Source organism: Pangasianodon hypophthalmus, chromosome 23 (genome assembly GCF_027358585.1).
Source record: "Pangasianodon hypophthalmus isolate fPanHyp1 chromosome 23, fPanHyp1.pri, whole genome shotgun sequence".
In the NCBI taxonomy this organism is placed as follows: domain Eukaryota; kingdom Metazoa; phylum Chordata; class Actinopteri; order Siluriformes; family Pangasiidae; genus Pangasianodon; species Pangasianodon hypophthalmus.
The window spans coordinates 13360854-13376035 of record NC_069732.1 but is presented as its reverse complement, the minus strand read 5'-3'; the positions used below and the strand labels follow the sequence as shown (position 1 = coordinate 13376035).

At 36.8% G+C, this 15182-nt stretch overlaps 1 protein-coding gene across 3 annotated transcripts in view; it reads left to right on the top strand.

The window, feature by feature from the left end:
* The window catches only part of csmd3b (CUB and Sushi multiple domains 3b), a 407371-nt gene that overhangs the window by 229763 nt on the left and 162426 nt on the right, over positions 1-15182 (top strand). For all 3 annotated transcript variants that reach the window (XM_053228561.1, XM_053228560.1, XM_026929912.3), the window contains exon 10: positions 952-1073. In XM_053228561.1, coding sequence (XP_053084536.1) covers positions 952-1073 — 122 coding nt within the window. The remainder of the gene's footprint in view (positions 1-951; positions 1074-15182) is intronic.

The window sequence follows — 15182 nt, the reverse complement described above, 5'->3', positions numbered from 1 at the left end:
TTTATATTTGCACAGTCTGTTTTAAAACGAGAAACTGTAGACAAGGCACCGCATGCAATGTTGTACAGACACATACTTAATATTCACATGCAACTTTACGCTCTGTACTCTCAATTCTCCACTCAATTCTCCACTGGGATTCATCTCTAAAGGAGTTGATATTGAGACATTGAGTTGAGACCAATCTTCACATCAAATGTTACACTGGAAAGGGGCTTGTCAGAGGATACTGTTCTGATGAGGAGCCTTGACAAGTGAATGACTTTCAGATCAAAAAAGAGTGTTTTTGGGTTTGAAGGGCCCCTCCAGTTCCCCTGTACTTGGCTGAGATAATGAGTTATTTATTTTCAAAAGCAATCAAGATGTCAGAAGCTGATAGCAAAACGTGCTGCCATGGGAGATAATGCCTTCATGTCTTTCATCAAATCCCTGTCACTTCGGCATTGGCAATGATAAATGTGCCAAAAGTACAAAGGGCCAAAAAGAAGGATGAATAAACTGATCCTTTTCAGAGCATTTTTTGATGTCACTGTCACTGGTTCTGGGAGAAAGAGACTGGAGTGAGCCTGTTTAACAAATTATAATTGGCATTTGTCTATTAAGATGATGAATTGTGCCCAAGTATGTTTGGCTAAAAGCTGATCTAAATTACTGATGCTACTCCCATGAAGTTAATCTCTGGGTTTGGATTGTGAATCTCTGACAAATATAGGAAATCATGAATGAGTTGGTGATATTTCAATATTTGCTGTTTAAATCTTGCAAAAAACCATAAATAATTAACAAATCCCTGTGTAATCACAGTAATGTCTTGTGATTTGTGAAATTAATATTCAAAACATTTCAGTGGTAGTTGGTACTAAATATCAAAAGTCAAGATTAAAAGTTGTTCATTGCCTTTGTCCTTGTAACGAATTCTTATTAACCGTCTCCTCTGCTTTTTATTTACAGTAAAGACATGTGGATCAAATCTACAAGGTCCATCAGGAACTTTCACCTCTCCAAATTTTCCTATTCAGTATGAGAGCAACTCCCAGTGTGTGTGGATCATTACAGCCAGTAACCCAAACAAGGTAATGCCTTCACTCTTTCTGAAAGTACATCCATGGCCTGTTCCTGACTAATTGTATTTATGTGATGTTATCCCCTATCCTACACGTTAACACCAGGTGATACAGCCACCACTGTGGATTCAGATATTCAAATGCATTTAGTAAATAGTTCCCAGTTCACAAGTAGTTGATCATGTAGAACAGTTGGGAGTTTGTCTGCTTTTGTCTTCTCCATTGATGGTGTCAGTAAATTTTGAAACAACTGTAAAGAATATATTAGGAGGAAGAATAAATCTAGGTGGTATGCGATATGACAAATATACATACCATGATTTTTTAGTACATTTTGGCGATACACAATAAGTATCATGATGTACATGTTACAAAGAAACCAACAAACTGCCAGCAAAACAGTAGAAAAATAAAAAGACTGAAAAAGAGAAATCAGTACATTTTTTGGTTTCAATTTTTAAAGATTCAGTTCAATGTTGCAGTTCATCATTTGTTGCTTTGAATCAGAGTTTTTAATTATTATAATGTACTGACAATACCCAAGATATGTCAGGAACATACATTGTGACAATATTTCACAATATCATAATATGGATGTTATATTGCCATATTCCCCAGCCCTAAATAAACCTAATCTAAGTTACATTTTTGTCATTTTTTCGTTGCCACCCGACAGTTAACATTTTTTGAAATACTTCATAGTAGTATAAAATAAAGAGTATAGAATAGAGTAATCAGTACAGAATTGAGAGTCATGAAAATCAAAAAGGCTTTTACCATAAACCACTGACAAAAAAGCACAAAATGTCCTATTTCATAATCAAGAGGCTGAAACAAGGATGATAAATTTTGTTATTGAATTGATATCTCATTTGCCTTACATATACACTAATCTACAAATACCATACAAACTACATGGACAAGAACATGCTAGCTAATATTCTGTAGCAAATGGGATTATAGCTAATAAATGCTAACTTACAACTTGGAGATGTTTTTTGCTAAAAGTCTTTGATAAATGTTTGCTAAAAGTGATATCTTTTGGAAAGGACAGTAAATTAACAAGGGGAAAAATGTTCCCTCGTTTTTCTTATTGAGCAAACTCTATTTCTATTTGGCAGATCTTCCTGTCATTTGAGCAATACCCCATGCTCAAATGAGCCACGTAGATTATGGCTTCTCTGCCCCTGCCTGGTTAGCATTAGCTGGCTAACAACTCTATCCTAACAGAGTTTAAAAGGTGCTTGTTAAAGTTGTTGAACAATTAACATGGCTCGCTAAGGTCACAGCTAATGTAGCTCGCTAGCATTATTTGTGGTTGGGACTGAATTTGGGTGGCAGTAGTACTGTGTGTTTTGACACGTGTTCCTGTTTAACCTATGAAAAAATAAGAACACAATGCTGTTATGAGAGTCAAGATTGTAATGTACTGTCATCACCTGTAAGTTACTCCAACTGTCTAATTTTTTATACAAATTTTTGTTTCTGTGGTCTGCGTGGATTTTATTTTTTCTGCATGGGAGCATCATCAGATGTGTGTGACCAAACGCACATACAGCTTAGAGGGAACAGTAGTTAGAACTAAAAATTGCCATAAGATATTCAGCTATCAGATTTCTTGACTTGTGAACTGGTTGATATATGGATTGTATGACCACAGAGATATCTGGTGGCAATTTCAGGATATAGCATATCTGCTGATGAGCACTGAGTCCGGATCCTTTTACTATGCATAGAATGAAATGCTGTGTTTTTTGAGGGTAAAAGGACCGTTTGGGGGATCAAAGGACTTTTCACTCCAAATTCCAGTAGACTAATGAACATTTAAGAGTGGGACAGATTTAACTTATACATGTGTTTGCATACACATGTACTGTATTGTGATGAACTCCTTTTGGCAAGTAACTCTATACTGGATGCAACAAGAAGGTTGGCTGGTGCTTCAAAGATAATAAGAATCAAGGACTGTCCAGTTTCTGTCCAGTGACTGAAGACATTTTAATAGCTAACTGGATATTTCCAAGATCTTAGACAAGTGAATGATTCACGTTCAGCAGTTTCAGAAAGAATTGTATTCAAAAAATCTTGCTTCTTGAGATCTTTAATTTACCCCAGTCAACGTAGTAGAGGAGGTCAAAAAATGCAGCACACTGCTCAGAAAATACAGTAGACCCAGGGTAAGTGAGCTTTTATTTGGGCTTGTGTCCTTGGCACTGTAGATAAACAGTAACCTAACACTTTGTATATTTCCAGCACGGTCTCTACTTTCTGCTCAACTTTGGCTTTCCTCTACTTAGAGCTACATACACACACCCTCAGCTCAGTACTCTGGGAGAAGGAGAGAAAGAACGAGAGATCACATACATATATGTGGGACAACTAAACCCTTTAGTTTGCTCCCAAACACCTCCTTCCCAGTGTAGATGCACACTTTAACAACCCTACCTGCTACACAGGCAACTTTTTTTACCTTGTTGCTTGTCAGTTAAATCAGAAAATTCTTCCTTGAATATTACCATCTGCTATAAGTCTACAGATTCTCATTCCTATTCACAAAATACCCTTTGCATTCCAAGTAAAAACTCCATTCCTGACTCACAGTTGCTAAGTCAGCACAAAGAAAGACTTCATGTAATGTAAAACCAATGCACCATTAAAACAGAGAGAAATACTTTCATGCTTGCATACTGTATCATCAAAAAATAGGAGTGGCTTAAATAATTTTTAAAACCTAAAAAATACCATACAACTATCCTGAACCTGCTTCCCTTTAAAAAACAACAACAATACTGTTTTCCTATAGATTATACATTAAAGACATGCCTATCAAAAATCAACTAAAAGGCCCAAAAATTACTATCTGGGTGTTGCAAATGTATTAGCCCAGCCACTAAGGTTACAGGAAGTAAAATATTCAGGCGTCTCTTGAGGCATCATTGCCGAGAAGAAAATATATAAAAAGAATACATAAAAAAATAAAGTTGAAGGTTGAGTGCTTTTGTACCGTCAGAAATAAAGCCTTTTTTCATTGCTGAGATATTTTAACTGCTCAACTCACATGTTAACATTGTCTTTCTCAGATCATTAGTATATAATATTAGAATACACACTCAGCGGTCACTATTATGTGTGCCAAGAAAATATACCACCACCAGCAGCCTCAACTGTTGACACAAGACAGGTTGGGTCCATGGATTCATGCTGTTGACACCAAATTCTGACCCTACCATCTTTATGTTGCAGGAAAAATGGCTGTTTTTCACACCATTCTCTGTAAACTAAAGAGACTGTTGTGTGTGAAAATCTCAGGAGATTAGCAGTTTCTGAAATACTCAGACCAGTCTGTCTGACACTGACAACCATCCCAAGTTACTGAAATCACATTTTCCTCCATTCCATTGTTTGTTGTGAACATTACCTGAAGCTCTTGACCTATATGTGGATGGTTTTATGCATTGTGCTGCTGCCACATGATTGACTGATTGGATAATTGCATGAATGAGCAAGTGTGCCAGTGTTCCTAATAAAGTGGAAGGTGAGTGTATATAATGTATCACTTCTGGACCAGGGTCAGTAATTCTGGTGCCGCTGGATCAGACTGAGCTCTTCTGATCATCCTGATTCTTCTAGCCTTCTGATTAATGGCTCTTGTCTCCTCCTCTGTCCTTTTTTGCCTCCCTGTATGGCCTTGAGAGCCCTCTCCCCCATCCCCACTCATCCTTACACTTTAATGAACAGGCGTATTATGAAATTTGTTAGTTACTGTGCATGTATGGGTGGGCAATGCCTGTTTGATTTGTGCCATTGTGACTTTTATAGTTGCACTTCGGTTTAATTTCTCTGCAAATCTCCCTGCACGTCTATGCCAAGTCTGAGGAGGAAGGCTGTTAGGTTTGTGTGTGAGTGAGAAATGGTTTATCACTACATAATTATATGTAAATACATATTTAAGAAGTATCCCCTGCCTGCTCTAACACTGTTATCAGAAATCACATTCTGTTATCAATGAAAGTGACTATTCTACTACAGAGTGAGTGAGAGATTTGCCCCGTGTGGGACTAGCACTGGTGGCATTCAAAAAAGAGTGCATACTGATAAATAGACTGTGAAATGGCTCAGGACCTATGGATTGATATCCCTCCTGTCCACATTTGTAATAACACCTGTGACAGCAGGACAGCCATCTCTGTCTCCCCAGTGCTGCACCTTGTAATTGATTTGAGTTGACATGAGCCATTAATGTTGTCATCCATCTCCAAATAACTGACCTCCCATGTACAGTATAACAAACAAGTGCTTCAGGTAAGCTTCAAGCCAAAGCCTGTGAGTCTGACTTACTCTCAAATGGTTGAAGCAATACTCCTAGGTAATAAATTTGGGAAAACAAACATTCTCTCCTCTTTAGTAAATGGCTTCCATTGACCTTCTTTGCACCTGCCTGCACCAATGTCCATAAATAAGTTTTATACCCAGCTGCAGAGAACGCTTTCTGGAGGACAAGTTAGGCTCTAACTGCATGCTGCCACATGCCATTTCAAATCCCCAATTAAACTTCCCACCCCCTTCTTCTGCCCATTCACCCTTCAGTTATCCAGACTGTAGTCAGGGCCAGAAACTTTGGTGCAAGATTGGAGTTGCCCGTCGGACTGGCTCAGTATTCAGAGGCCTGCTGTAAAATTGTCTAGACACTTTGCCATTGTATGATGGATAGAAGGTAGCATAAATCCCTTGTGGGCCAAAGAGATGTTCTCCCCCTCCTACCACTCCACTCAACTATTCAGCTTTTTGGTTACTTTGAAAAATATGGTACATTGCCAGGATGTAGAGAATTGTGTTATTGTTTTCTTGCAGCCTTGGATTTAGAACATTTTGCTAGGGTCCAGGAAACTATCATTTTTGCTATATATTTACTGAAATAATTGAGAGAGCACCTGGCAATTACATGGTGCTTTGATAAAATCGAATGCAATCTGAAACTGAATGAATGATTCTAAATGGGAAACATAATTTAATTTGCAAAACTATATGTTTGTTAAATAGAAAATTTAAATACTTAATTAAATTCACTCATTGCTGCTGTGGGTCGTCCCATGGATACCCATGGAGATGTGCACTTCACGAAAACATCATTTCAAGATCTCTTCCTCATGTCTTCTCAGAGAGTTTTCCCTTGCCACTGTATCCTCTAGCTTGCTGATTAGAGATGTAAAACTAAATCTACATACAAATTTCTTCTTCGAGACAATGTCTGTTGTTAACATTGCTATATAAATAAAATTGAATTTGACTTGCCATTAATACAAGTCCACTGATTACTTCATTTTAGTATAATGCAAAATCAGTGGCTCTTTGTTCCCTTACTTTGAGCAGCTAGTGTGAATACATTTGTATTCCATCAGGTCTATCAGTGGCCCAGCATCATTTCAGAAAAAAAATATGTCATCAGCTGGAGAATCTTAGAGGACCACTTGTGGAAGACACACATGTGATTCCAACAAATCATGCATTCTACAATGGGGTGACCAATCTAATACGCAAAGGGACGATGTAGCTGCAGGTTTTCATTTCACTAAGCAGGAGTACACCTGATACAACTCATCGGCCATTTGTACAACCAAAACCAATTGATTAAACAAGTGGAATCAGGTGCAGCTCCTACTTTGTTGGAATGAAAACCTGCAGCAACGGGAACACTTTGTGGATAATCCCTTCCCTTCAGGTGAGGGATGGTTAATGGCTGCTTATAGCACAGAACATTATTGCTTCATTTATTTTTGGCAGACACAATTCTAGTGAACCTATTTATTTATACTGGGCTCCATGTTTTAACCTTGGTGAAAGGGTTTCATGGCATAATTCAATTTAATATATTTGTGCACGCTTTTTTCCTGATGCCCTGAATGAAGCGTCACCGGTTTCAGTTGGAAGGTCACATACCAGTTGTCACAACAGCGCATAATTTAAACAGTTGACTTCATATTGTATACTATATGACCAAAAGTAAGTGGACACCTGACCATCACAGCCATATGTGGGTCTTCTCCAAACTGTTGCCGATGAGGTCCTTGAAGTCATGATTTGCCAAGTTTGGAATGGAATAACTCAATTGGGCTGCACAGAGCCCTGAACTCAACCTCAATTGGAATGCAGACAGACGCCAGGCCTCCTCGCCCAACATCAGTGCCTGACCTCACTAATGCTCTTGTGGCTGAATGAGCAGAAATCCCCTCAGCCATGCTCCAAAATCTAGTGGAAAGCCTTCCCAGAAAAGTGGATATGGTAATAGCAGCAAAGGGGATGCCAACTCCAAAATAATGCCCATGGTTTTGGAAAGTTATTTTCAACAAGCACATATGAGTGTGACGGTCTGGTGGCCACATACTTATGGCCACGTAGTGTACTTACAGGGCTCGATTCAGCCATGAAAAGGCAGTTTTATGAATAGACAGTATCATCAAACTGCAAATTTAGTGGCTTCTTACCCATTTTAGGTCACACAAACTTTCTTTATCCATAAAGTTTTTCTTTTCCTTGTGGTAAATTTACACAGAATATGCCTTGTCTTATACAATTTACTGGGTAATTTAATCTAAGACTACTCTTAAATTCACTAAAGAACACTAAACCTAATTATGCTACAGCATACTTCAGTTCACTTGCAGCCAACTAATGACAGTTATACTTAAAGTGTGCTATAAAGGAACAGCTATTTTTATACTTGATGTACTTTGTATAAAGCAGTATTAAAGCCAAACTTTAATTGTTTTAAATGTATTTAACCATGCTAAAATGAAACTAATTCAATATATTTCTGTATGCTTTAAATGTACTTTTATATAAGTACATGAATTTGTTAATATATTTTTACAACACTGACAAATTTCAATATATTAAAAATACAAGTAAATGTGTTTATATTTTTACTAAATTATTAATTACTGCTCAAAATATTAACAATGGATCCAAAGTACCTGGAATGGACATAACAAAGCACTACAAAAAACATACTGTAATCTGTACACTGCCCCAAAAAGCCATCTTAGAAAGTTAAAAAATTATTTGGAAAATAGTTAAATTTGTCACATTATAAGCTAAACAAACAAACTATATGATTATTAAATTTATTTCTAGACTTTTTTAATAATTTCGAGCTTGAAATAGTCTTGTTCTGTTGGCAGATAATTTTGCCAGTTTTAAGCATTTATTTCTAGAAAGTATCTGTCAATAAAATAAGAAAATTTGAAGCTTGAAATGGGTAAAAATGTCTAGAAAAAAGTTTAATAATCCTATATTTGGTTTAATGTTGTTTTATAATAGGAAAATGCTACATTAATTACTATATTAAAGCTATTTTCAGATGCTAAGATTTTTGCATTGTACATCTAAGTACAACACCTGTTGTCAAAAAGCAGTTTTACAGAATCATACAACTGTGATGCATTACAGTAGGAAGGACGAGAGCCATCAGTAATTACCCCAAGTGTTATATCCCTTAGAGGGATTTCTATAAAGGCTCATTTTTCACACTTGCAGGGTTGATTTTTAGCACAATAAGGTGTGAGGCATTCCTTTCTTTTTGTGTTAGTGCAATGTATAATTAGGCAGAAGTATTTTGACAGAAGTGTTGGAAGTGCAGTTGGACATACAGTGAAAGCTGCATAGTGCCCGTGTGCTGACCGTTATAGCCTGAGAAGTGTACTGGCTCATAATTGTCACAGATTCGTAATTGCATTTACAGAAGGAAAGGTCAGCCTTCATATGTGTCAGGTTGTGTAGCAGTTCCAAGATAAAGGTGCCATGTAATTAAAAGGGGTTTGAAACATACATCATTCTGTAAAATACTCTCTATTTTGGATGGTGGAAGGTGTAAGATAGGAAAAGAGCAGGTGTGCAAATGTTTTAGCACCAAAGATGTGTTTGATAAATTGCTTCGTATTTCAACAACTGTATTACTTTATGAACATCTAACAGTTTAACAGTTGGGTGGACCATACCTGTTAATTAGATTTAATTTATATTTTATTTACTGAATGCAATTTAAATCTGTTTGTTTCAACAGGACACGTTCTAGTTGGTGTTTGGTTGGGTATTGACTACCTTACTGAAAAGTGCATGTTGAAGCTGAGAGTAATCCTACTGTATAAACGTTACTTAACGGATTAAATAAAAGGCAAATGGTACCTGCTGTGAGACCTTGCTTATAGAAGTGAGGATGCCTATTCTTATATACATTAGCATACATTATTACAAAATGATTTTATGTGATATAAACGTTCTACAGAAAGTATAAATAGCTAACAGTTATTTCATAGAAACGAAACAGAATATTCCAAAGTTATTTGTTTTTATCGTGCTGCATTGAGGGACAGGACATCAGTGTGTAAACTCAATGCTTAGTCTAGTAAAAGTAATCCAGAAATCATGGTCGGACTTCATAGCTGAAGATAGGGCAACAGGCAGACTGGATAAAACACAGATAATCTTTAAGCAATACACACAGAAAAAAAAAACACACCCACACACAGACATGAGTCAGAAAATACATAATATCCCAAAACACAAGACCCAGAATTGCATCATAAGACTTTGCAGGGAAACAAAGTAAAACATAAGGAATGTACTGTATACACAAATTAAAAATAAGAAGAGGCAGAGACACACACAGTTGAGGAAAACAGCACTCGTTATGAGGACCGTGATGCAACTCAAGGGGCATACTCAGGTCTCAATTTGATCTTGTGAACTTTTGACAAGTTCCACCAAAACTCACTTTTAATGCTCTAAGCTTATGTCAAGTTACCTCTTCTACATCATTTAAAGCTGGCTTTAAACTGTACGTTTTTCAACTCAATTTTGCTGTCACAGACACGTTGTAAACGACTCATGACTCGTGAGTTGAGATCTGCGGTCATAGAATGCATAATGTGACATGCTCACAAGCGGCTAATTTAGTGCCACTGCGACCAAAGACAGCTGACAACTAAATTCGGGCGTGACACTCGTCTAAAAGCCACCAACAGGAGGACGATAAAGGATGACGCAAAGTTCTTGGGACAGCTACAGACTCTGTAGTGGAAATGGAAAAATGTAAAGGAAACATGCTAATGGACAGAAAAAAATATCCTTACTACCTGAAGTATAGGTTGAATTATGTTTCAAGCAGAACATAGTCTTTTTTTATCTCAGGTATATTGTTAGTGGATCTTCATCAAACCGGCTTAAAGCAACACTTTTGTACACAATAGCTAGATAATCTTCCCATAGACATACAGTACTGTGCAAAGGTCTTAGGCACCCTAAGACAGGCAAATTTTTTAGTACAAACTTTGTTATAGATTTTTATTTTATGACTTCTACATTATTGATTCAATAAAAAAAAACATTTTAGAATTCCAAACATTAGTTTTCCAGCACAAATTTAAATGTTCCAGAAAAATGTTTGTATGTCAGTAAAGAAAGCAGCAGATTACATAAGAGACACTTTGCAGGCAAAAAAACATAATGAAGGCTGCTGGGTTTTGCTGCAAAAATAAGAAGCAAGTGTGTCAAAGTCTCCAGAAGAACTGTGGCTGCTTCTGCAAGATGCTCAGTAACACTTACCATCGAATTTCCTTATAAAACTGCACTAATTGTACCTGAGACTACAATTTTTTTTTTTTTATGCAAAGGATCGTCAGAACAAATATTGACTTTGTTTCATTTATTACTGTTTACTGCTTTTTATAGTATTTTTTTTAATGTAGAAACATTTAATTTCATTATTTTTGAAAGCATCTTTGCTCTACAGCATTTCTTTGCATGTGCCTAAGACTTTTGCACTGTACTGTACATGTACGCTGCCTGTCTAGAAGACACAGAAAGTGCTGGTCTGGGTTCATGCCTTAGTTCCAGAGAAGTAGCAAAGCTGATAGAGAATGCTGTCAGAAAATTGAGTAATATATTTGTGAAGTTCAAAAGTAATGTTCACGCAATGTTCTGAACATATCCGCTGTAATAATAGGGTGTTCCAAATGTTCTTAGATCTCTGATCACAGCATGCTCTCAGTTGGACACAAACATACATTACGGAAAGATTTGTGTTAATATATGGGACAGTAACGTGGCTGGACCGTATATAAATGTACCATAAAAACATTCTCGAAAAACAACCAGAAAACCTGACAGATTAGATGTTCTTAGAACCAAAAGTTCTTTCCAGCTGAAGTAGATCTAGCGCTCCATCACTTTTGCTAATCCTTCAATGCCCTCAGCTCTCTGCTGAAAAGCCACAGCGATGTTTATTTTGGTCTACCCTCTTGATAAGTCCAACTCGTTTTAAGGATTTCTTTTTCTGGTCCATCTTCATTCACTTATTCAGTGGCAAAATTGGATTTTCTTTGTTGCTCACTGCTGTATCTCATCTGTCTTCTCCTCCTGGTATGTTTACACTTCCTGCCCACTGAGCGCTGTGCACACACAAAATGATGGATAGACATGAGAGAATCCCTTCATGTGCTGCTGGCCAACATATTCAACCTGAAAGTGATTTTTTTTTTTTTTATTTCAGAGACTGCAATTTTTTTCCTCAGATTATCTCTTTATTGATATCTTATGGAATATAAGCATATAATTGAACAATTAAAACACTCAGATTTTACTCACTCAATTTTCCTAAAACGCAACAGGGCTAAATAAGGAAATAAAAGCAAAGAAAGCCTACTAACACTAAGGTCATGTTAAAATGAAAATGATTTCAATGTCAAGACATAGCACTTCTGCATTTCTGGACATGCAACTCAGGAAATGGGGACTGACTTTATGACATATTATTAAAAGTATCAATTATGCATTACAGTGTGTACTGGAAAAAATCACTTAGCGTTTATCACAATGCAGTTTTATATCCCTCAATTAATCAGAGAGAGAGAGAGAGAGAGAGAGTGAAGACCAGTCAGGTGACAAGATTTTGTCAGTTCAAACAAAAAATTTGAACTGTTGAACTGACTGGGTTCGATTGATAATGTTTTACTAAATGCACAGGGAAGGAGAGGGAGAGACTGACAGCACTGATGGAGGTTAGTGATCAATAAGAAAGAAAGTTTAATAGAGTTTTTAGTTTTAGCGTGTGCTTTCTGACTAACAGCTCTACCATCCTCTGGCTCGGGATGGAGTAGATTTCTTCCCTGTTCATATTAAGAATTCACTTAATACATCCCATTTGTGAGAATAAAAATTGAGAAAAGTAAATATTTCTGCTGTCAAATGTCACTATCACCTTGAAATTTGTAAACTCATCTATAGAGCAAAATGACACTCTTTCTGATTGAACCAGCGGAGCTTGTTCTTTTGCTTGATCTGAGACTGTTGCCAGAGAGTATTTACATGTACAAACTGTGAAGAAACAGATCTACTGTTGGCCAACTTGACCAAATAGCCATATTTTTAAAATCAATTTTATTATTGCTACTCTAAAAATCCATGACGAACAGACATGTTATGGATGATTTTTTTTTTATTTCTCCTGGTAGCCCATGACCCAGACCTTAGTAAAGGCATAGCTCCCACCCAAGACTTTATAATGAACACTGCTGATTTATTTATTTATAAACTCTCATTGCAGTATTTACACTCACATTTATGTGCAATATCAGTGTGCAACATTTTGATGTGCAATACCGTCACACTACTGGCAAGCTACACTATTCTCAACCAACCTGTACTTATGTGTGTACACCCCTCTCCTTTTTTGTTTTGTGTTAGGATTTTTGCTTTAGCACTATTTAAGCCATTATACTCTTTCTGTACTGTACCCCTGCTGTTGCTAAATGCAATTTCCCCACTGCGGGACAAATAAAGGAATATCTTACTCTTACTTATCTTACTCTTACATAAATCTCTAGTGAAGCCCCTGGCCGTGAATAAGAAAGAGCTCGAAGGATATTGACCCTGTGGCATTAACCAGTGGGCACTATTGGGCCCCAAATCATAGCTTTTAATTAGAGCTAATTAAAGTAACAGGGCAGTCTGCATTGCAGCTCTGGCAGAGTAAATATTTTGTCCATGAAAACATATAGGCTTTGTATTACCTCCTGGTGTGTAATTTGATTGGCAAATAAAATTGTACACACTGGGGGGTAAAATGGATTCACTGATTGTTTATCTTACATTACTGCCTTAATGACTTCCTGGAGGGCTGAATAACACACAGGCATGTTCCTTTGATGCAGAAACATTGATTATGGATTTTAAAAGTTCACTTGGTGCATCAGATTAACTAGATTTAAATACATTTGCACTCTCTTTTTTTATTGAGGACTAAGGCTCTTTATTTAAATGTCTCTGCAATGCTTTTTATCAAAGAGTAAGGCTGTTTTAGTCCTTTTAGTGCTGTGGCCCTAAATCCAGCTTAAGAGATGTCTGTACTTCAGACATTTCAACGCAGCATTTTATTGTGTTGCTAAGGAGTTCTTTTGTGTAGTCCTGTTGTTTTGGAAAAGACAGGGCATAAACACCAGTGTCACTGGAGTTTTTCTTGCATAGAGGTGACAAGCTGCTGCTGTTTGCTAGCTGTGTAGGAAAGCTAGCCTATAGCAGAAATCTGTAGCATAAACTGTTTCCTATAATTCATACAATTCACTGTTGTAGTGCAACAATGCAACAATAATGTTATATATAAAGGATAAAACATGATGGGTGGTATGATAACTTACCACCTTGCAGGTGATTATTTTCCTATAACAGCATGTCTCAAAGTATTTTATTCCTCCTTTACCACAGAAATGTTTTAATTATTAATGACTGGCTGGTACTTTTTATCCATTTACAGACACAACAAGTTAATTCCTGTTATCATTTACATCATAGCAGCTATAAAAATGTCGTTCCCTCATCAGCTTCTCTTTTTTTTCTCTCTTTTGAAACACAGCTTGTCATGTTACTGAGAAACCAGAAAGCACAAAGTCCGCTGTCTTGAAGTCTCTCCCATGGCAGAAACCATAAATAAATGTTAAATAAACGTCTTTCTCTATAGAAAGCGTCACCATATCAACGTTTATATGATTTTCTTTGTTACATAACAGCACATTTTTTAATCTGTTTATTTTTCACCGTAAATTATGTAGAGGTCTACCATAGAGGTCCCTGTGAATGATTTGTTATTATAGAAATAATGATGTATAATGAGCACATTCATGAAAACCTGTGATTTGTGTCATAGCTAGTTATAGGCACGATTGTCAGAGCTGTGCTGATGTAGAAAATTAATCAGAACCTTCTGACCAATTAGATTTGAGAATCCAACAGCACTGGGTTATAAATAACAATAAAGTATGCTCAGAAATTACTAATAAAGGATTCTGTGTTCTTTGCCAAACTTATCCAAATTAAGGTGTCACACATTTCTTGGACTTTATTCATTGAACAATGTAAATTGCATTAAAACTAAGAGAACAATTGTACAATTATCCCTTATCATAAGCACTCAAGTGGTGCTGTGCTGCACAACGGCTGCAGTGCATAAATAGCTCTTATTATTATTATTATTATTATCCATTTGAAAGGTCCATATAAATCACTCCAAGCCAATTATTTTCTAACTACCTCTTTGTCTTTATTTTGATTGTCATGTGAGTTTCAGTGACCCACAGCCGCACAGTTTTACAGCATGGTAGGTGAACATGATACCCTACTTATGCTTGATGGATCTGTACTGGCACATGCAGTCAAAATGGCATGCTCATGGCTGTTGTGGCTTGACCGCTGGTCACTGCACCGTGTGCACAAACATTTTTCTAATAACTTTTTCCTCACTCAGCACTCAGTGCCAAGAGCATAATCCTGCTTCCGAGTGCAGTGTGCGCCTGCTGTTTATGGGCACACCGCCTCATGTGCAGCAGTTTTGCAGCTATTAAAGTTTTAAGACTCATACAGCAGTTTTTCAACTGAGATACAAACAGCATTTCACTGGTTAATTTATAACAATGTCTTATTTATGCTAGTTACACCCTTCAAGTATTATACAGTCCAAAATGATTGTAATTCAGTGGTGCTTTGAATGGGGAAAGGTTCTAGCTTCCTAAAGCTGGAACCTGCTGTAAGATTTCGGTTAAGAAACTGAAGAACTTGGACTTTGGGGTTCCA